Genomic DNA, 21785 nt, shown 5'->3' with positions numbered 1-21785 from the left:
CAGTGGTGGGAAATAACTTGTTGAAGATTCCTGGTTGATTGATATCAGCCAATTAACATTCCCCTCTAAAGATTCCAGCTCTTCCAGGTTTCTCCCCCTATAACTCCTCCACTGTCAGTGAGGCCACACTCAAATTGGAGGAACAGCACCTCATTCCCTTTCATAGAAACATAGAAATAGAAACTAGGTGCAGGAGGAGGCCATCCGGCCCTTCGAAGAGTGTGGCACTGAACTATCAACATCAACGGTGACCTTTGAATGATCTTTCATCGGACTTTATCGGACTTCAATGTTATATCTTTGCACTAAAGTAGTGCCCTTTGTCTATGCTGTATGCACGGCCTGATTACTTTCACGTATAGTCTTTTCCTTGCGTTGATAGCATGCAAATAACAGCTTTTCACTGTACCTCGATACACATGACAATAATAAACTAAACTAAATGAAACTAAACTATTAAGAAAATATCAATTTTTTATTATTTTGGATCCAAAGTAGATGATTTCATACTTGGCTTTATGAAATTCATTGGCGGGCGCAGTTTTGCTTATTGGCTTAATTGATACCAGTTTATACATTAATGACAAATGTAATTTACCCCCGTCCGACCATCTATCTAGTTTTACCATTCAGCAGGACTAAACTACGACTTATCCGTCTTATGAGTCTGAAGAAGGGTTTGGGCCAGAAAAGTCACCCATTCCTTCTCTCCAGAGATGTTGCCTGTCCCGCTGAGTTACTCCAGCATTTTGTGTCTATCTTCGGTTTAAACCAGTTCCTTCCTGCACAACATATCAGTTTCTTTTCTCGCAGTTCCTTCCTGCACAACATATCAGTTTCCTTCTCCTTTCTTCTGGAGATAGACTGCTTTTGACTGAACAGTTTGGCTTAGAATGCCCTCCCAACTTAAGTGAGTAGAAGCGCTCGGTGTAACCTTAATTCTCCCAGAACCACCACAGTTTGGCACTTCGGTCTGTGAAATGCCATTTATAAAGATAAACTCGGAATAGAATTGTTATCTATAAAGGACAATATTTATTGCAAAATGTTGTACAAATACACAAGAAATAATACAAAATATTGATATCACATTTCCAACATTGGTGCAGAACAATTTAGTTATATAGATAGTTCAGGCATAGACTATTTTCTAAATGGGGACAAGATTCAGAAACCAGAGGTGCAAAGGGACTTGGGAGCGCTGGTGCAGGATCCCCAAAGGGTTAATTTGTAAGTTGAATTGGTAGTAAGAAAGGCAAATGCAATGTTAGCATTTTTTTTGGACGGACTAGAATATAAAAACAAGGAAGTATTGCTGAGGGCTTTATAAGGCACTGGTCAGACCACATTTGGAGTATTGTGAGCAGTTTTGGGCCCCATATCTGATGAAGATCTGCTGGCATTGGAGAAAGTCCAGAGGAGGTTTATGCAAATGGTCTCAGGGATGATTGGGTTAACGTATGATGAGCGTTTGACGGCACTGGGCCGGTACTCGCTGGAGTTTAGAAGGATGAGCGGGTACCTCATTGAAACTTACCGAACAGTGAAAGGCCTGGATAGAGTGGATGTGGAGAGGATGATTCCTCTAGTGGGAGAATCTAGAACCAGAGGGCATAGTCTCAGACTAAAAGGACGCACCTTAAAGCGGCCTTTTCACGGGGCGACTTGACGCAAGAGTTAACCAGAGCTTAACATCGTGGGAACCTCGTGCGATAACAGTACGGCATTCGTGGACCACCGTGGACCACCGTAGCGCTAACGGCAGGTAATCGTGTATCTTGGTCACTCGGGAGAAAATTCAAGAAAGTTTGAATTTCTCCAAGAGTGACTTGTACACTTGTGGTTGAACATTGCAACATTATATGGACGTAGTGGCCAGTGCGATATCCGTAATAACTCTTGCGGGTACCGTGGGAACTCCTGCGAACGGTGAACCCGGAAGCTGGACAGAGGGGACAGAAGGTGAGTAAAAATTGTCTTCTGTGGGATTGAATTTAAAAAATAAATAAAAATAAAGATTTGCATCCGCATATGGACATCAACTTATTCATGAGTTATGTTAATGAGATTCAAGAAAATAACTATAATCTTTAAAAGGGACTTTAAAAGGGACTTTACTGAAAGGTTACGCATTTTTATGGTCCGTGAGAAATTTTTCACATGTACTTCTTTGAGAGATACAGGTCGGAGTCCTCGCCGACTAGCGATCGATGCCTTTCCGAAGCAGGGTCCGGAACGCTACCAATCAATGTTGTACAGAGACCCGTGTAAGGAGTGAACTGCACATGCTGGTTTAAACCGAAGACAGACACAAAAAGCTGGAGTAACTCAGCGAGTCAAGCAGCATCTCTGGAGAAAAATAGCTGATGTTTCGGGACGAGACACATCTTCAGACTCAATTCCGATTAGGCTGTCTGAAGAAGGGTTCCGATTCGAATCGCCACCTATTCTTTTTCTCCAGAGATGCTGCCTGACCCGCTGACTTACTCCAGCTTTTTATGTTTTTCTTCCCAGATCTGACTTACCTGCTGAGTTACACCAACATTTTGTGTCCTTCTGTGCGTATTAACCAGCATTAACCAGCGTCTGCAGTTCCTTTAGACATTACCTAACTTCAGATTTTAGAGATATAGCGCGTGGGAACTCCTGCGAACGGTAAACCCGGAAGCTGGACAGAGGGGACAGAAGGTGAGTAAAAAAGGTGGTCTCAATATCGATAAGGGAACATGTGTCCTTCGAGGACGTCCCACCTAATTGTCATTGTTGGATAATCTTTTTAACAGGAACACTTGCAGAGATGGCTCCCAGAAAATCTCAAAGAAAGGGGGTAAAGCGTGTCAGAGATGTTTTTGCCATGTTGCTCTATTCAGTTTCTATATTGTTTCAGTTTCTATATCTAGATTGTTGCTCTATTCAGTTTCCCAGGGGGTCGGGACAGGACTGGAGTTGGGAGGGAAAGGTGGGGGAGTTGAGGGAGAGGAGGGGGAGACAGATGGGGGTGTCTTCATTTACTGGCGGCGGGTGTCTGTCACTGAAACAGGCAGGTGAGATTTCACATCCACCTTGTGTGTGCCTCTCTCTCTCTCCCTCCCTCTTACACAGGCTGAGAGACTCTGCCTCTGTGAGTGTACGTCTCTTTCTCCCCCTCTCCCACACACAGTAAGACCGAGGTACTGTGCTCAGTCCATCTGTGTCTCCCACATACACAGTAAAACATGTCTCCAAATGAGCCAATTCAACCAAGGGAGGATATTTATAGTGTGTGAAAAAAAAAGTTACATCATTTGTGTCACGTGTAGTTCACGATGTTCATTCAAGATATAACGCGAAAGCTCGGGAGACGGACAAGTCACTCGCACAAATAACAGAAATGCCGAGTACCGTGGGAACTCTTTATCTACCCCCCGTTATATCGTGCGAGACTCGTGCTGGACCACGACCACTTCACTCTGGTGACATCTTGCGTCAACTCGCCCCGTGAAAAAGCCCCATTAGAAATGAGATGAGGAGGAATTTCTTTAGTCAGACAGTGGTGAATCTGCAGAATTCATTGCCATAAACGGCAAGTCATTGGAGATTGACGTGGAGGTTTACATTTTCTTGATTAGTAAGGGTGTCAAGGATTATGGGGAGAAGGCAGGAGAATGGGGTTGAGAGGGAAAGTTAGATCAGCCATGGCAGAGTAGACTTCATGGGCCGAATGTCCTAATTCTGCTCCTATCACTTATGACTGGGGGAGTGCACAACTGATATACATAGCACCTTTACAATTGTACATTTAAGAAGCATAATACAATGCTGATAATAGCTGATACCACAATCTTGAGTGTAGGAATCCTGCACTTCCAAATGAAAGTTGGCATCAGGGTGAGAGTACCTTATTGCAAAAATGTCTCAGTGTTACATGCTGGCGAACAACCCTTTTGGAAGTCATTTGAGGTGCTCTCGTGTGTTTGGAGACCAAAGAACCCGGGAATCTTAAGATGAAATTCATGTCTCTCGGTCATCATTCTCTGAGGTCCATTCTGTGCAGGGCCCAGACGTCAGAATTACATTATCCAGTCCAATTTCACCAACGCTGCCCTTTCCTCGCTTGGCTTCAAAGACAATCTACAACATAATTAAAAGAAGAAATTGTAAAGCACAACATGAATGACAAATAAAAAGATTCCTTTAAACTGCCACAGAAGGCTGTGGAGGCCAAGCCAATGGATGTTCTTAATGTAGAGATAGATAGATTCTTGATTAGTACGGGTGTCAGGGGTTATGGGGAGAAGGCAGGAGAATGGGGTTAGGAGGGAGAGACAGATCAGCCATGATTGAATGGCGGAGTAGACTAGATGGGCCGAATGACCCAATTCTGCTCCTATTACTTATGAACTTATGTACTAAAGCTACCATTAAATTCCCATCTGTCTGCTCAACAGTAATGGATGATTTATTTATTTTCAATGCTGTTGCCGGCCCCATAGCAGAAGCGTCCATGTCGCGGGGCTGGAAACTGGAAGTATCCTGAGCTAATTCTGCTACCACCATCATCTATTGTGACAAGTGACGGCTCCCACTGATTGTCGCCGGAAGCTTGCGTCCTTTTCCGGACGGACGATGACAGCCAGGTCAACATTTGTAACAAGATGGACACGAATGAAGAATGCTGTTGCCGTTTGTTTTGTAATCATTTATTGTCTTTCCGCTGGCTGGATAGCATGCAACATTAGCTGATCACTGTACCTCGGTACACGTGACAATAAACTAAACTGAACTGAACACGCTCGGAGGTCTAAAATTATTTAGATTGTATTATATTAGATTAGATTCGTTTATTGTCGTTCAGACCTTTCGGTCTGAATGACATTTTGTTTCCCTGCAGTCATACATATAATAAAAAATGACAAAAACACACATTCAACACAAATTTAACATCCACCACAGTGAGTTCACCAAACACCTCCTCACTGTGGTGGAAGGCAAAATCTAAAAGTCTCTGTCTCTTCCCTCTTTGTTCTCCCTCTGCGCCGAGGCGATCCAGGCTCCAGATGTTGTGACCCCACCGGGTGATGGTAAATCCCGCGGCTCAACCGTGCTCCGCGAACGGGCCGGTTCAAACTCCGCGGGTGGTCGCTGCCGCCGCCACAGCTCCGAGACCGAGTCGGGTCTCCGCTGCCGCTGCTCCTGCCGCTGCTACTGCCGCCGCCGCCACAGCTTCGGGGCCGAGTCGTGTCTCAGCTGCCGCTGCTGCTGCCGCCGCCGCCACAGCTCCGAGACCGAGTCGGGTCTCCGCTGCCGCCGCTACAGCTCCGGAGCTGAGTCGGGTCTCCGCTGCCGCCGCTACAGCTCCGGAGCTGAGTCGGGTCTCCGCTGCCGCCGCTACAGCTCCGGGGCCGAGTCGGGTCTCCGCTGCCGCCGCTATAGCACCGGGGCCGAGTCGGGTCTCCGCTGCCGCTGCTGCTGCCGCCGCCGCCACAGCTCCGGGGCCGAGTCGGGTCTCCGCTGCCGCTGCCTCCGCTACAGCCCCGGGGCCGAGTCGGGTCTCCGCTGCCGCTTATCTCTCTCTTTCCCTATTGTTCCAGTCATTCTCAGGTTTTAGTAGTACAGTGACAAGAAGTGATTGCATCTGTTTCCATTCTCTAAATACCCCCCAAACCACCTGGTTCAATTAGTACTGCAGACAATGGCGTTCCAACCTGGGTTACTATCAGAGAAGCGTGAATTCAATCTTATTACAACTTTCCTGAACTTCAATAGAGATTAAAAAATACTGAATATAATGCTAGCTGTTCTTAATACAGAAACCACTGGCTCAGTAATGTCCTTGAGCAAGCCCTTAAGCGGTACTGAATTGTTACCAACACAAGAGGTGGGACGTCATATTGGCTGCACAGTAGCACAATGGGTAGAGGTGCTGCCTTACAGCGCCAAAGACCTGGATTAGATCCTGACTATGGGTGCCGTCTATATGCAGTTTGTACGTTCTCCGTGTGACTTCCGGTTGCAAAGACGTACAGGCTTGTAGATTAATTGGCTTCAGTAAAAAGAATTGTTTATTTTCCCTGGTGAGCGGGGATCGCTGGTCAGCGCGGAATCGGTGGGCCGAAGGACCTGTTTCCGCGCTGTATCTCGAAACTAAACTAGTTGCAGTCATTCCAAAATGAACCCAGAACCACCTTACCAGTGAAGCTAGAGTGGGCAATGAATGTTGGTTTACATATGTAAATTTGTTTATAATAACCTGCCCCTGCTTTTGGCTGAAGCTGATATGAGAAATTGGGCAACAGGACTTGGACTGATGGGCTTTCTAAATCCATGAGGAAAGTGAATGAATGAATGAATGAATGATACTTTATTATCATGTGACCTGTCACAGTAATATTCTTTGTTTTGCATGCACAAGGTATGCAAAGAGTCGACACATAAAGGGCATGACAGAGATACGGCACAGATTCAAGATGGCGCCCAACTCAGGCGATTGTTTGTGTTCTAGCCACAGAAGCAGATCTGCAATCACCTGTACAATCGCTCCACACTCTTATATCAATTGTAATGGCCCGATTGTAATCATGTATTATCTTTCTCCCGAACAGAATACACACAACAAAAGCTTTTCACTGTACCTCAGTACACGTGACAATAAACAAAACTGGCGGGCTGACCTCCACCATGCTGAGGCCAGGCGGTAACTCTCGGACACTTCCTCATACCTACCCCTTGACCATGACCCTATAGACAAACACCAGGTATCATCTCCCAGACAGCTTCCAATCTCCTCATCTCTGGCGATCTCCCTCCACAGCCTCCAACCTTATCGTTCCCCAACCCGCAACTGCCTGTTTCCATCTCCTTCACAAAATCCACAAACGACTGCTCTGGCAGATCCATTGTTTCTACCTGCTCCTGCCCCACTGAACTCATCTCCACATCCCATGATTCCATCCTGTCTCCCCTTGTCCAGTCCCTTCCGACCTACATCTGCGACACAACGTACTCCCTTAAACTCTTCAACAACTTTCAATTGCTCGCCCCTTTTGCCCCATCTTTACCATGGACGTCCAGTCCCTTTACACCTCCACCCCCCACCAGGAAGGACTCAAGGCCCCCTGGTTCTTACTTGAACAGTCCTGACCCTGTCCATGTTTTCCAGAGATGCTGCCTGACATCCTAGCACTTTGTGTCTCTCTTTTTTAAACCAGCATTACAGTTCCTTCTTTCGACATAATTTACTGTTCTATGTATAATTCAGTGCGATCTCAAATATCAAAGGCTTTTAATATTTATGCACCCTGCTAGTTCCCTTTCCCCCCTCTTAGTTGGGCAGTAGTATTGCAGCAACCCAATCCAACTCGCACCATTTTAGAATTTCAAGTGGAATCAATCCTCGTCAAAGGTTGAGTGCAACAGATATCAGAGATAAAAATGTTTACTAAGTGTGGTACCAGAATACAAAAAACTTTTATATGCAGGATAAGTTTTGGTAAAGCATTTCAGAAGGAAACATCAGTCTGGTCCAGTTTCTTAACTAATGCAAACCTACCATACTGTTTCACTAGAAAACATGCTCTGTGTGACACGATACTCAACAAAAATAGAATAAAAACATTGTTTCTGCTGGAGATACATTTGTCTTTGATTTGCAGTCTAAGTGTGCAAAGACACTGGAAAAAGGGACTTCAGGTAATTATGTCAATATACTCGTTTGACTATGTGTATACCATGGGCTGTTTGAGATTAAATATAAGGCTCTTGGTCTTTGTGGCTGTTAATGTGCATATCTTGTGGATCATATGCAAACTTAGTACAACATCTCAATCTTTGTGCATGTACAGGTCTTGAATATTATTCAGACCACCAGGTACTTTTAGTTTAGTTTAGAGATACAGAGGGGAAACAGGCCCTTCAGCCCACCGAGTCCGCACCGACCAGCGATCACCGCACATTAGCACTATCCTGCACACACTCGGGACAATTTACATTTATACCAAGCCAATTAACCTACAAACCTGTCTTTGGCGTGTGGGAGGAAACCGAGGATCTCAGAGAAAACCCACGCAGGTCATGGGGAGAACATACAAACTCCGTACAGACAGGACCTGTAGTCGGGATCGAACCTGGTCCCTGGCGCTGTAAGGCAGCAACTCTACCACTGCGCACCATGCCGCCCAATACTGTTAAAGCTTTATCCATGACCAGTACAGAAAACCTACCCATACCCTACTGAAAACCTTTTAAGCCCCTGTCCCACTTTCCCGAATTACTCATGAATTCTCCTTAGTTTTCCTCCTCCCTAACCATCAGCACAGGAGCACCTGAAGGCTGTGTGTGCTCAGTCCCCAGCTCTACTCACCCTATCCCATGACTGTGTAGCCAGACATGTTCCAACTCCATTTTTAAACGCACCAAAGACACCCCCACTGTTGGATGAGTTGCGGTAATGATGAGTTAGAGTGTTGGAGGGAGATCGATCATTAATTGAATGGTGCCAGAACAACAACCTTGCCCGCAATGTCAACATGACCAAGGAGCTGATTGTTGATTTTAGAAGAGGGAAACCTAGGATCCACAAGCCTGCATTCATCAACGGTTGGCAGAGGAGAGAGTCAATAACTTCAAGTTCCTGGGCGTGCATATCTCTGAAGATCTGTGCATGTCCAGCACATTGTTGCAATCATAAAGAAAGCTCATCGACGCCTCTACTTCCTAAGAAGATGAGATTTGGTATATTGATGAATACTCTTTTGAACTTCTACATGTTTACAGCAGAGGTCAAATCGAGTCGGAAGGAACTGCAGATGCTGGTTTACAGGTGGTCCAAATATTGTAGTGTTATTGTGTACCGTTTTGGCGTCATTCAGGGCATGGTTATGCAGACACACATACAGACTCACAAACAAACACATGGATGGATGGATGGATGGATGGATGGATGGATGGATGGATGGATGGACGGACGGACGGACGGACGGACGGACGGACGGACGGACGGACGGATGGATGGAGATTATGCGTTCAAAGATGTGTAGAGAGAAAAATCTTCCCTTAATTCTTTTTTTCCTGCATTTGATATCATGTTTCACATACAAATTCTTCCCGTTCTGATGAAATGATAACTCAATTTCTGGCCTGCTGAGCTATTTGAGTACCCTCTATTGTTTAACCATACAATGAGGGTGCTGAAGGTCCTTTCAGTGAAAGTGTATAACATCATGTGGGGCACAGATTTAGTTTAGTTTAGAGACACAGCACGGAAACAGGCCCTTCAGCTCACCAAGTCCACAGGGATCAGCGATCCCTGCACATTAACACTCCCTACACACACTGGAGACAATTTTACATCTGTAGAAGGGTCTCGACCTGAAACGTCGCCCATTCCTTCTCTCCAGAGATGCTGCCTCACCTGCTGAGTTACACCAGTATTTTGTGTCTACAAGCTCATACTGCTTTATTAAAGTATTAAGCAGCTTCCTCACTTACATTTTGTTGGGTTTCAGAACTGCTTCTAGCAGTTATTGTAACGCGTCCAACTTTCCAGCCTTCCTCTTTGTCTCGGATCCACTCCCAGATCGAAGGAACTCCGTTATTGGAAAGTACCCGGAGATTTCCAATCTTCTCTCCCACAAGCCGATACTTAAAGATTACACAGAAATCCTTCTTCGGAACGAGATCGCCAACGAGAAGTTTCAAATGGCCCACCTCGTTCTTAATCCCGACGAATGCAGGGACTGTCATGTAGTGCCCGTTGCCTGGCGAGTGGGAAATAACATGGTAATGTTGCGGAATTAAACTAGCATGTCTTCTAAAATTCCATGCATGTTTTCAATGCTTCCTGAAGCCTGACGTTCATAATTCAGTCTACTTTCAAGATTGAAAGAGTGTAGACAGCTTGCATTACACTACAATCGATAATAAGGAAGACAAATTCATTTGTAGCACTCAACACGGAGTTGGTTAAGTATTTATAACTAGTACATTGAACAATTTAGCACAGGAACATTGGCCTTTGGCCCACAATGTCTGTGCCAAACATGATGCTAAGGTCAACTTGTATTTGCCTGCACATAATGCATATCTCTCCATTCCCTGCATATCCATATGCCTAACCAAAAATCTCTTCAATGCCACTATCGTATCTGCCTCAACCTCCATCCCCGACACCATTGTGATTAGTACAGGTATCAGAGGTTATGGGGACCAAACAAGTGTACCACACAGCTGGTGGAAGCAGTAATGGTGCTGAATGCAGCTTCAATGGGCCAGAGTGAGTTGGAATGAAGTAAGGGTGCAATGGTAATGGAGTAACATACGTTGAGACTTTGACGGCACTGGGTCTGTACTCGCTGGAGTTTAGAAGAATGAGGGGGGATCTCATTGAAACGTACTGAATAGTGAAATGCTTGGATAGAGTGGATGTGGAGAGGATGTTTCCACTGGCGGGAGAGTCCAGGACTAGAGATCATAGCCTCAGAATGAAAGGACATTCCATTAGGAATGAGACGAGGAGGAATTTCTTTAGTCAGAGGATGGTGAATCTGTGGAATTCATTGTCACAGAAGGCTGTGGAAGCCAAGTCAGTGGATAATTTTAAGGCAGAGATAAATAGATGCTTGATTAGTAAGGGTGTCAGGGCTTATGGGGAGAAGGTAGGAGAATGGGGCTAGGAGGGAGAGATAGATCAGCCATGATTGAATGGCCGAGTAGACTTGATGGGCTGAATGGCCTAATTCTACTATTCCTTATGACCTTATGTTACAGGCACTTACCAGACTCTGTGTAAAATATTAGCCCGCACATCTCCTCTTAACCTTGCCCCCCCTCACCTTAAAGTTATGCCCTCTACTATCGCACCTATCTCTGCCTCTCATAGTTTTATATTACTTCTACCAGGTCTATCTGCAACCACTGATGTCTCAAAGAAAACAGTCCAAGTCTATCCAAGCTCTCAGTGTAGTTAATACCTCCTGATCCAAGCATCCTTTTGGTAAGTCTCCTCTGTACCCTTTCGAAAGCATCCTCATTCTTCCTGTAATGGGGCGACCAGAACTGCATGCAATACCTCAAATGTAGCCTAACGCCCCTGTCCCACTTAGGAAACCCGAACGGAAAACTCAGGAGACTTTGCGCCCCACCCAAGGTTTCCGTGCGGTTCCAGGAGGTTTTTGTCAGTCTCCCTACCTGCTTCCACTACCTGCAACCTCCGGCAACCACCTGCAACCTCCGTGAACCGCACAGAAACCTTGGGTGGAGCGCAAAGTCTCCAGAGGTTTCCGTTCAGGATTCCTAAGTGGGACAGGGGCATAACAAAAGTCTTATTTGCGAGGAAAGAGTTTGCAGGTACCCTGAGGAGAGATCTGGAGAATGGGACTGAGTTGATTGTCGTTATGCTGAACCAGTACAGATTCTGAGGCCTTCCATGCTCTGACCATTGTGTGCTTCCGTAAACATTAGTAAATATTAAGCAACAGCAATTGAATTCAACAAAATGCATTTCATTAAAATTCATCTTAATTAAAAACTCACCATTAGGCAGATCAGCAACTTTCCAGTCAAAATCATCCTCTGTATCCTGGATCCATTCACAAACACCTTGGTTAAAATTGCAGTCTACAGAAAAATCTAAGGAAAAACACAGAGACTTTCTTATCAATCCATTCCAGCTGATATATGTTCATGTATTTGATATATCTATTTTGACCAGAGAAAGGCTTTCCCACTGAAATCCTTTTGACGTCAGTGAAGAGGATTTTTTATAGTCATATTCAAAAACATATAATATGAATTTCAACATGGAAATATTGAATGGAAATCTCCACCACTGATGAAAGATGTCCAGCAATTGTAAAGCTTAACATATTTCTAGTATGTAGTGAGATCTGGACGCATGTATAACAGTTTTCAATCAGAGAAGGACTTGTAAAGTGAATCACTACTGATTATCAAAACCTCTCTTGAACACGAAGAAAGGAAAAAGGAAGAGGAGGAGCCCGAGGGTGAGGGAAAGTTGAGAAGGTGAGGAGACAGGGCTACCGGAAATGGGAGAATTCAATGTTTATGCCACTAGGGTGCAGACTGCCCAAGCGGAATATGAGATGCTGTTCCTCCAATTTCCGGTGGTGCTCACTCTGGCCATGGAGGAGACCCAGGACAGAGAGGTCAGATTCAGAATGGGAGGGGGAGTTGAAGTGCTGAGCCACCGGATGGTCAGGTTGGTTAATGCGGACCGAGCGGAGGTGTTCGGCGAAACGATCGCCAAGCCTACGCTTGGTCTTAGATGAGGTTGGAGCAATGACATTTGATTGCTCAGTTTTGGACCAGCCTGAAACCAAAACACTCATTTAACTGAAGCCTGTGTTTCATGTTAAGTATCCTCTGTCAGTCACCACTTAACACTGAAACCACCTCCTTAATCCCCCCACACACCCCCACCTCTTCTGTACATTCTCTCTGTGAATGCTCTGGTTTCCTCCCACATCCCAAAGATGTGCAGGTTTGTAGGTTAATTGGTCTTTGCGAAATTGCCCCGAATGTGGGTGAGTGGATGTGAAAGTGGCATAACATAGAACTCATGTGAATTGGTGTTGGATAGACCCAAATGGTGAAGTAACTCAGCGGGTCAGACAGCACCTCTGGAGAAAAGGAATAGGTGACGTTCCGTGTCTGAAGAAGGGTCTCGACCCGAAACGTCACCTATTCCTTTTCTCCAAAGATGCTGTCTGACCTGCTGAGTTACTCCAGCTTTTTTTGTCTATCTTTATGTGAATTGGTGATCGATGGTCAGCGTGGACTCTTCCATGCCGTATCCCTAAACTAAACTAAACCAGCACATACATACACAGAGAGGCTGAAGCTTTTAATTCAAAGTGGGATTAAATTTAATAGAGAGCACCACAACCAGTAGCTATACATGTCTCATCAAACTTGCACACCTGATGTATTTGGGATACTACGATAAATATCACTTTAGAGCATCACTAACCCTGCCCTGACAAGATGTCGACAAGAAGCTACAATACTAAAGCCAACTGTTTTCAGATGCTCAGCAGTTTATTTGTTTATTACCGTCATTAAAAAGATCTTGTACCACGAGTTCCTTCTTGCCCAGCACTGGACTAAACACCGTGGCTTCATTGCGCTTGGGGACTGAAACAAACCATTTTTGTAAGATTAGGTAACATTAGATAATACAGCATTAGATAATACATGCATACAAATTCTTATAAATTAGTATTGAATATTAATACAGAGCTGTTTACCTTGGCAACTCAACATGCTCAATATCCACTCATCTCAATCATTGGCCTAAACTACTGGTTTTATCAATATTATGCCTATCCTCTTTAGAACTAAAATCAGATAATTTGAGCAGCATCTTGAGGGCCTGTCCCACTTGGGCGTCAATTGCACGTCATTTACGTGACATAATTTACACGTCACGACACACGACGCGCGCATGGCATGCATTACGTGCGCATGGTGCGTGGTGACATGGGCAGTGACGTGTGGTCGCGCGTGGCGCCCCAAGATTTTGGGATTCACAAAATCTTTGCGTGCCACCTGCGTGATGCGCAAATGACGCCCAAGTAGGACTGGCCCTTTAGCAAGTATCTAAATTTGGGCTGTGTTTTGGGCAGCATTAGTGGATTTATGTGATGAAGAATTACTAATCCCTGAATCTATTCAAATTTAAATTTCAAATATTTCATTTCTATTTGTGATCGCAACGCTGCACACTGAATGGACACTGGTTTGAGGAACGTTTTTTTGTTTCCTCTGGGTAGGTGAGTACTCAGGAAAATAACAATAAAGATATATAATACAAAACAATACAATATTTCTATTTCAAATTCCTCATGAACATTTGTAAATTTTGTTCTAAAATATCTGAATACAAATATAAATCAGATATCACTTAAAAAGTCAGATTTTTGTTGTACAAACCATACCATAAAATTGTTGCTTAGTGACACTTATTAATCAACTGGCGATGGTATTATTGAACATTGTTCCAAACCTGTTAAAGGTTTCCCTACTAAAAATGTACTCAGGCCGTTTTTCCTTTGGATAAACGTTGATAACATGCAAAGTCCCACTCAAAAAAACACCTGAAAACATGTAAAGAGTTTCACATTGTGACAAGACAAAGGTGTCAATGGTTTCCTCATGGCTTATTTTAAAGGAGCATTCACTTTGAGTGGTTTTGCATCAAAATTGCTTCATAACTATAATGTCAAGGGCAAAGGAATGTGGCTGATGAAATAACCAGAAGTAATGCTTTGTATGTAGCTAGTATATGTCTGCGTAGGAAGGAACTGCAGATGCTAATTAAACCGAAGATAGACACAAAAAGCTGGAGTAACTCAGCTAGTCAGGCAGCATCTCTGGAGAGAAGGAATAGGTGAAGTTTTGGGTGAGGAAGAGTCACGACCCAAAACGTCACATTTCCTCCAGAGGTGTTTAATTTATACGTTTTGTGAAAGGAGGATCCTTCTTCAGACCGAATACATATCTGTCTCCTGCTTTTGCCTGGTGTGAGATGCAGAGTTTTTAAAATATTCCTACAGTTTTCGCCTTGTCCAATTTTCAATGAGTATCGTAAAGCTGGTATTAAATTACTGAAGCCAAGCTCAACTCTTGTTCACCAGTCAGTGGATATATTTAACGCAGAGATAGGTAGATTTTTGATTAGTATAGGTGTCAGAGGTTATGGGGAGAAGGCAGGAGAATGGGGTTAGGAGGGAGAGAATGGCAGAGTAGATGGGCCGAATGGCCTAATTCTACTGCTATTCCTTATGACACGACCTTATGATCTCTTTGGAGGACAATTACCTCTGGGAAATCTCCAACAGAGGACCTTCCTCCTTTGTTTGGAGCTCTGGTGATCAATGGTGGAATTCTCAGACCTGCCGCCTACTGTTTTGGGAGAATGTAATCTTTAGGCTAAATTGCTGTGATAAAGGTCTAGCTGCTGGGCATTCATTTGTGCTACAGTTTCTTTATTTCAAACGCACTGTCACTAACAATTCTCAGAAACAAGTTCTTTATCATATGATCCCCTGGTGGTTCCTTAGTCTGAAAATGTCCTTCAGCTACTAAACATCTGCCAACAAGGGCTGTTAATCTTACGTTAAAGATAAATTCCAGACTCCAAATTATTTATTAAAGACTATTCTCCCAATGTTTAATTCATAGCAATAAATCAGTTTTACAAACTCTTTGTTGACACAAGTTTCCAAGTTGCCTTTGGGCTGGGATATTCGTGAAGTGTTTTGGAAGCTTGGGAGAATTTATCCTTCCCAGAAAGTGCGTCATGGTGCAGCCTAAGTAGAAACAAGGTCATTGTGGAGATTTTGCACATGTTGTAGATCAGTAATTAGCAGGCAGAAAATATGACTACGGGTTAAAATAAAAAATAGTGCAAATCTCTCTGGCTACTTCTAGAACCTCAGGAGGCAGCGCAGTGCTAATGGGCAAATGAGGTGGAGGCATTCATCAATTTGACAATGTTCGATTTAGGAATTTTTGCTAAAATTAGTGTTAGTATTAATAGCAGTATTATTATATATTATTATTATTATAATCAATATGTACTAATTTACTGGTATATACTTGCATCCCCTCTCTCTCCCTTCCCCACCTAAGTCGTCGTACTAGCTTCAAAGCCGTCTTGTTGAGTCTCATTAAGCCCACAGCTAACATTTATCATTGATACCTTTTTGCATATCTTTCATTCATTTGTTCTATATCTCTCCATATCACCGTCTACATCTCTTGTTTCCCTTCCCCCTACTCTCAGAAGGAGGATCTCGACTCGAAACGTCACCTATTCCTTTTCTCCAGAGATACATGCTCCAGTATACACTAATTAATATATACTAATTATTACTAATAATCCTAACATTAGTATTAGGATTAGTATTCATCTTCTTGTGCAAAATAGCAAAATACTTCTGTTTGCTTCAGTAGAATCTTCAACAACTCTTTGGACCATGTGTCTTTGACTTATGGGCTTGTCCCACTTAGGCAACTCTTTATGCAACTGCCAGGGACTAATTTTAATGAATTCACCTATGACACCTGGCGACAACCTACGACAACACTTACGACAACCAACGACAAAACCTATGTCAACCTACGACAGCAAAAATTATCACCACTGTCGCCGAAAAATTTTAAACATTTTGAAAATTTTGTGGGAGTCACCTGTGGTCGCCCAAAAAATCACCTAAGTCGGATAGGCCCGTAAGTGGTTGAAATTTGAAATGCATTTCCAGAGGAGATGGCGGAATCAAATACATTTACTACATTTAAGACATTTATTGAGACACATATTGGCAGGATACAGCTCTGATGCAGGCAAATATGATTATTGTAGCTAGGCAAACAGACTGTGGTGGGCAGAGGGGCCTGTTTCTGTGCTGTCTCTATGACTGTATGGCTTACAAAACTAGGTCTTATGATAAAATATGATGAATTTTCCATGCAGAGGAAAACACTGTACGCAAATGCCCATCATGCATTTTGCCTAGGGCTTTTGATTTCTATAATGTTGTCTAACTTTTTATCACTGTTGCAAATTGAGGAATGCCTGTATTTTCAAGTGCAGTCATGTTGTACTTTATTAAAACAGCAGCAAATTTGCCTGCACTGTGGTCTCACATGTATCCATGTGGGAATGACTGGACAAGCTCTGGTAATGATGTCGACTGTGGGTTAAACAATAGCCAGGACACAAGGAAGAACACCACAACTCTTCCTCAAAGTCTTCCATACTCTGGGAGAGAAGTTTAAGTGATTTATTTTTGATGATCTTATTTTAAACCAGAGATGTCACAACCAATCTGGTACGCATCCTTCTTTGGCACCTTATCACTGCAACAAGTCCACCTGGGCCAACCTGATCTCACGGTTGCCAAACACTTTAATTCCCCCTCCCATTCCCACGCTAACCTTTCTGTCCAAGGCCTCCTCCACTGTCAGAGTGAGGTCAAATGCAAATTGGAGGAACAGTAACTCATATTTCTCTTGCACAGCTTACAACCCAGCTGTATGAAAATTGATTTCTCTAACTTCAAGTAACCTTTGCATCCCCTCTCTCACAGTCCCTCCCCCACCCAAGTCATTCATTCGTACCAGCTTCAAGGCCGTCTTGTTGAGTCTCATTGTCTGTAACTAGTTTTCACCTAACCCACAGCTAACAATGGCCTGTCTCCTTTATCAACATTACATTTTTGCATCTCTTTCATTCATTTGTTCTATATCTCTCTATATCACCATCCTTTTGCTCTGGTATATTATTTAATTCACATGTTTAATCAATAATATAACCATATAAACATATACCAATACAGCACGGAAACAGGCCATCTCGGCCCTACAAGTCCGTGCCGAACACTTATTTTTCCCTAGTCCCATCTACCTGCACTCAGACCATAACCCTCCATTCCTTTCCCATCCATATACCTATCCAATTTATTTGTAAATGATAAAATCGAACCTGCCTCCACCACTTCCACTGGAAGCTCATTCCGCACAGCTACCACTCTCTGAATAAAGAAGTTCCCCCTCATGTTACCCCTAAACTTCTGTCCCTTAATTCTGAAGTCATGTCCTCTTGTTTGAATCTTCCCTACTCTCAATGGGAAAAGCTTATCCACGTCAACTCTGTCTATCCCTCTCGTCATTTTAAAGGCCTCTATCGTCCCCCCTTAACCTTCTGCGCTCCAAAGAATAAAGACCTAACTTATTCAACCTTTCTCTGTAACTTAGTTGCTGAAACCCAGGCAACATTCTAGTAAATCTCCTCTGTACTCTCTCTATTTTGTTGACATCCTTCCTATAATTGGGCGACCAAAATTGTACACTATACTCCAGAATTGGTCTCACCAATGCCTTGTACAATTTTAACATTATATCCCTACTTCTATACTCAATGCTCTGATTTATAAAGGCTAGCATGCCAAAAGCTTTCTTTACCACCCTATCTACATGAGATTCCACCTTCAGGGAACTATGCACAGTTATTCCTAGATCCCTCTGTTCAACTGCATTCCTCAATTCGCTACTATTTACCATGTACGTCCTATTTTGATTTGTCCTGCCAAGATGTAGCACCTCACACTTATCAGCATTAAACTCCATCTGCCATCTTTCAGCCCATTCTTCCAAATGGCCTAAATCTCTCTGTAGACTTTGGAAATCTACTTCATTATCCACAACACCACCTATCTTAGTATCATCTGCATACTTACTAATCCAATTTACCACACCATCATCCAGATCATTGATGTACATGACAAACAACAGTGGATCCAACACAGATCCCTGAGGCACCCCACTAGTCACCTGCCTCCAACCTGACAAACAGCCATCCACCATTATTCTCTGGCATCTCCCATTCAGCCACTGTTGAATCCATCTTGCTACTCCTGCTTTAATACCCAACAATTGAATCTTCTTAACCAACCTTCCATGAGGAACCTTGTCAAAGGCCTTACTAAAGTCCATATAGACAACATCCACTGCTTTCCCCTCATCAATTTCCCTAGTAACCTCTTTAAAAAATTCAAGAAGATTAGTCAAACATGACCTTCCAGGCACAAATCCATGTTGACTGTTCCTAATCAGACCCTGTTTTTCCAGATGCTTATATATATTATCTCTAAGTATCTTTTCCATTAATTTGCCCACCACTTAAGTCAAACTAACAGGTCTATAATTGCTAGGTTTACTCTTAGAACCCTTTTTAAACAATAGAACAACATGCGCAGTACGCCAATCCTCGGGCACTATTCCCGTTTCTAATGACATTTGAAATATTTCTGTCATAGCCCCTGCTATTTCTACACTAACTTCCCTCAATGTCCTAGGGAATATCCTGTCAGGACCTGGAGACTTATCCACTTTTATATTTTTGAAAAGTGTCAGTACTTCTTTTTCTTTGAATCTCATAGTATCCATAGCTACTCTACTTGTTTCCCTTACCTCACATAATTCAATATCCTTCTCCTTGGTGAATACCGAAGAAAATAAATTGTTCAATATCTCCCCCATCTCTTTTGGCTCTGCAGATAGCTGTCCACTCTGTCTCTCTAATGGACCAATTTTATCCCTCGTTATCCTTTTGCTATTAATATAGGTGTAGAAACCCTTTGGATTTACTTTCACCTTACTTGCCAAAGCAACCTCATATCTTCTTTTAGCTTTTCTAATTTATTTCTAATGTTTTATTATTAATGTTTAATGTTTAATGTATCATTCTTAACTGTCACTGTATGCCATGTTGTCACTAGCGGGCAGAGCACCAAGGCAAATTCCTTGTATATGAATACTTGGCCAATAAACTTATTCATTCATTCATTCATTCATTCATTCATTCATTCATTCATTCATTCATATCTCTTGTTTTCCTTTCCCCTGACTCTCAGTCTGAAGAAGGGTCTCGACCCAAAACATCACCTATTCCTTTTCTCCAGAGATACTGCCAGACCCGCTGAGTTACTCCAGCTTATTGTGTCTATCTACAATTTAGCTTGATAGGTGTCTTAAAATGTTTGTGGCAACAGGTTCTACCTTAAATCCTTTTTTTAGCTCCACAAGAAGGTGTGTACATCATCAAATGGAAGCGAGCTAGGAAGTTGAATTGCTGTGTGCTTTTCTTTGGATAAATGGGTAACCCAGAGATTCTGTCTGTTCGGGTGAAAATTCATGTCACGTTTAATGAAGAGCCCCCCCAATACAACTTATCTGAACTGATGGTAGACACAAAATGCTGGAGTAACTCAGCGGGACAGGCAGCATCTCTGGAGAAAAGGAATGGGTGACATTTCGGGTCGAGACCCTTCTTCAGACTGATGTCAGGTGAGTGGGTGGTACAGAGATAAAATGTAGTCAGAGACAGTAAGACTGGTAGGAGAACTGAGAAGGGTGAGGGGGTGGAGAGAGGGGGAAAGCAACTGTCACTGTATGCCATGTTGTCACTAGCACGCGGAGCACCAAGGCAAATTCCTTGTATGTGAATACTTGGCCAAGTCTTGAAGTTAGAGAAGTTAATGTTCCTACCGCTGGGATGTAAGCTTCCTTAGTGGAATATGAGGTGCTGTTCCTCCAATTTGCGCTGGGCCTCACTCTGACAATGGAGGTGGCCCAGGGCAGAAAGGTCAGTGTGGGAATGGCAGTGGGAATTAAAGTGTTGAGCAAACGAGAGATCAAGCAGGTTTAGTTGGACCTAACAGAACTGATATTCAGTCAATTCTGCCGTGACTAGAAGGTGAAGCTGCATTGTTACATTCTCCATGAGGAAATGCTGCAATTTATTTTTCCTCAACTAAATAAAGGTTTATATAGGCCCTTTGCACCACAAAAGCCAGGAATCGCAGGCCCGTTAAACCAAACTTCAGATGCCTTCAAATCATTGTTCTGACTGTTTCAGCAAGCATGGTGCAGGAAAAGAATCTGGAAAATCTCTAGTTGACCTGATTTAAACGTAGTGCATAAATCTTATGAATTCAAGTTCCTGGAACTCAAACCAGAAAGCTGGGATGAAACAAAAGCATGGTCTGGAATTTCCTTTTCATTTAATTGACGAATCATAAAATCTCCCCTTAACTCCCCCTCCCATCCTCACACTGACCTTTCTGTCCTGGACCTCCTCCATTATCAGTGAGGCCCAGTGCAAATTGTAGGAACAGCACCTCATATTCCACTTGGGCAGCTTACACCCCAGTGGTATGACTTCTCCGACTTCTCCCATGTCAAGTAACCCTTGGTTTCCCTCTCTCTCCATCACCTCCCCCTTCCTAATTCTCCGACCAGTCTTGACAGTTCCCTTGATAAAATCTCTTAAAATACACGGGCAAGCTAACATTTTCCAATGCGCGCCTTGGAGTATGGAGCCCTGTGTTGGGATTTGTAAAATTAACTGGACATTCTGCCATGAAAAATCTGATCCGGAAGTGGCGGCGCTGTGAAACAGCTGCGGCTCGCCTGGTGCCTGTTTTCCGGAGCTCCCGTGGCAACAACTGCGTCCGCTGGACTGGAGGGCGGCAGCTTCGACCACCCCCGGGCCGCGGAGCTTGAACCGCGGGACTGACTTACCATCGCCCGGTGGGGTATCGTCTCAGCGCAGAGGGAGAAGAGAAGGGAAGAGACAGTAACCCTAAGACTTTTTGCCTCCATCACAGTGAGGAGGTGTTTGGTGAACTCACTGTGGTGGATGTTAATTTGTGTTTATTGTGTGTTGTTTATTATTACATGTATGGCTGCAGGCAACGACATTTCGTTCAGACCGAAAGGTCTGAATGACAAATAAAGGATTCAATTCAATTCAATTCAATTCAATTAGTTGAAGAGGAGCCATTGTCTGCATCAGTTTGTCTCTTTTCCACCCTACAACTTTAGTTTAGTTTAGAGATACAGCGTGGAAACTGGCCCTTCGGCCCACCAAGTCTACACTGACCAGTGATCCCTGCACATTAACACTATCCTACACACACTAGGGACAATTTACATTTATACCAAGCCTGTATGTCTTTGGCGTGTGGGAGTACAGATAGGGTTTGGACTGAAAGAAAGGCTTTTTCCCAATACTCGAGAAACAACTGCGTGTTTTTTTTTAATGATGGGTTTGTGAAGAATGAGTTGGAACAAAGTAAAAATCATACTTCTATTGAGGTTTTGGGTATTAAGATAAAAATTCATTCAGAATAAAAAACAGAGTGCACACTGTTCGAAGTCAAACTACTTCACTATTTGTACATTATATAACAATACTCTCTTTCCAAGAAATAATGAACTAGTGA

General features: G+C 43.4%; 1 protein-coding gene across 2 annotated transcripts in view; it reads right to left on the bottom strand.

Annotated features, from left to right (window-relative positions):
* Positions 1 to 3494: 3494 nt before the first annotated feature.
* egfl6 (EGF like domain multiple 6) overlaps positions 3495 to 21785 on the bottom strand; it is a 54372-nt gene continuing 36081 nt past the window's right edge. For both annotated transcript variants that reach the window (XM_033033335.1, XM_033033334.1), the window contains 4 exons: positions 13048 to 13128; positions 11509 to 11604; positions 9466 to 9734; positions 3495 to 4110 (listed from right to left, as the gene is read on the bottom strand). In XM_033033335.1, the coding sequence (XP_032889226.1) occupies positions 3991 to 4110; positions 9466 to 9734; positions 11509 to 11604; positions 13048 to 13128 (566 nt within the window). In that variant the 3' untranslated portion in view covers positions 3495 to 3990. The remainder of the gene's footprint in view (positions 4111 to 9465; positions 9735 to 11508; positions 11605 to 13047; positions 13129 to 21785) is intronic.

Source organism: Amblyraja radiata, chromosome 14 (assembly GCF_010909765.2).
Source record: "Amblyraja radiata isolate CabotCenter1 chromosome 14, sAmbRad1.1.pri, whole genome shotgun sequence".
Classification (NCBI taxonomy): domain Eukaryota; kingdom Metazoa; phylum Chordata; class Chondrichthyes; order Rajiformes; family Rajidae; genus Amblyraja; species Amblyraja radiata.
This window is presented reverse-complemented; position numbering and strand designations above follow the sequence as displayed.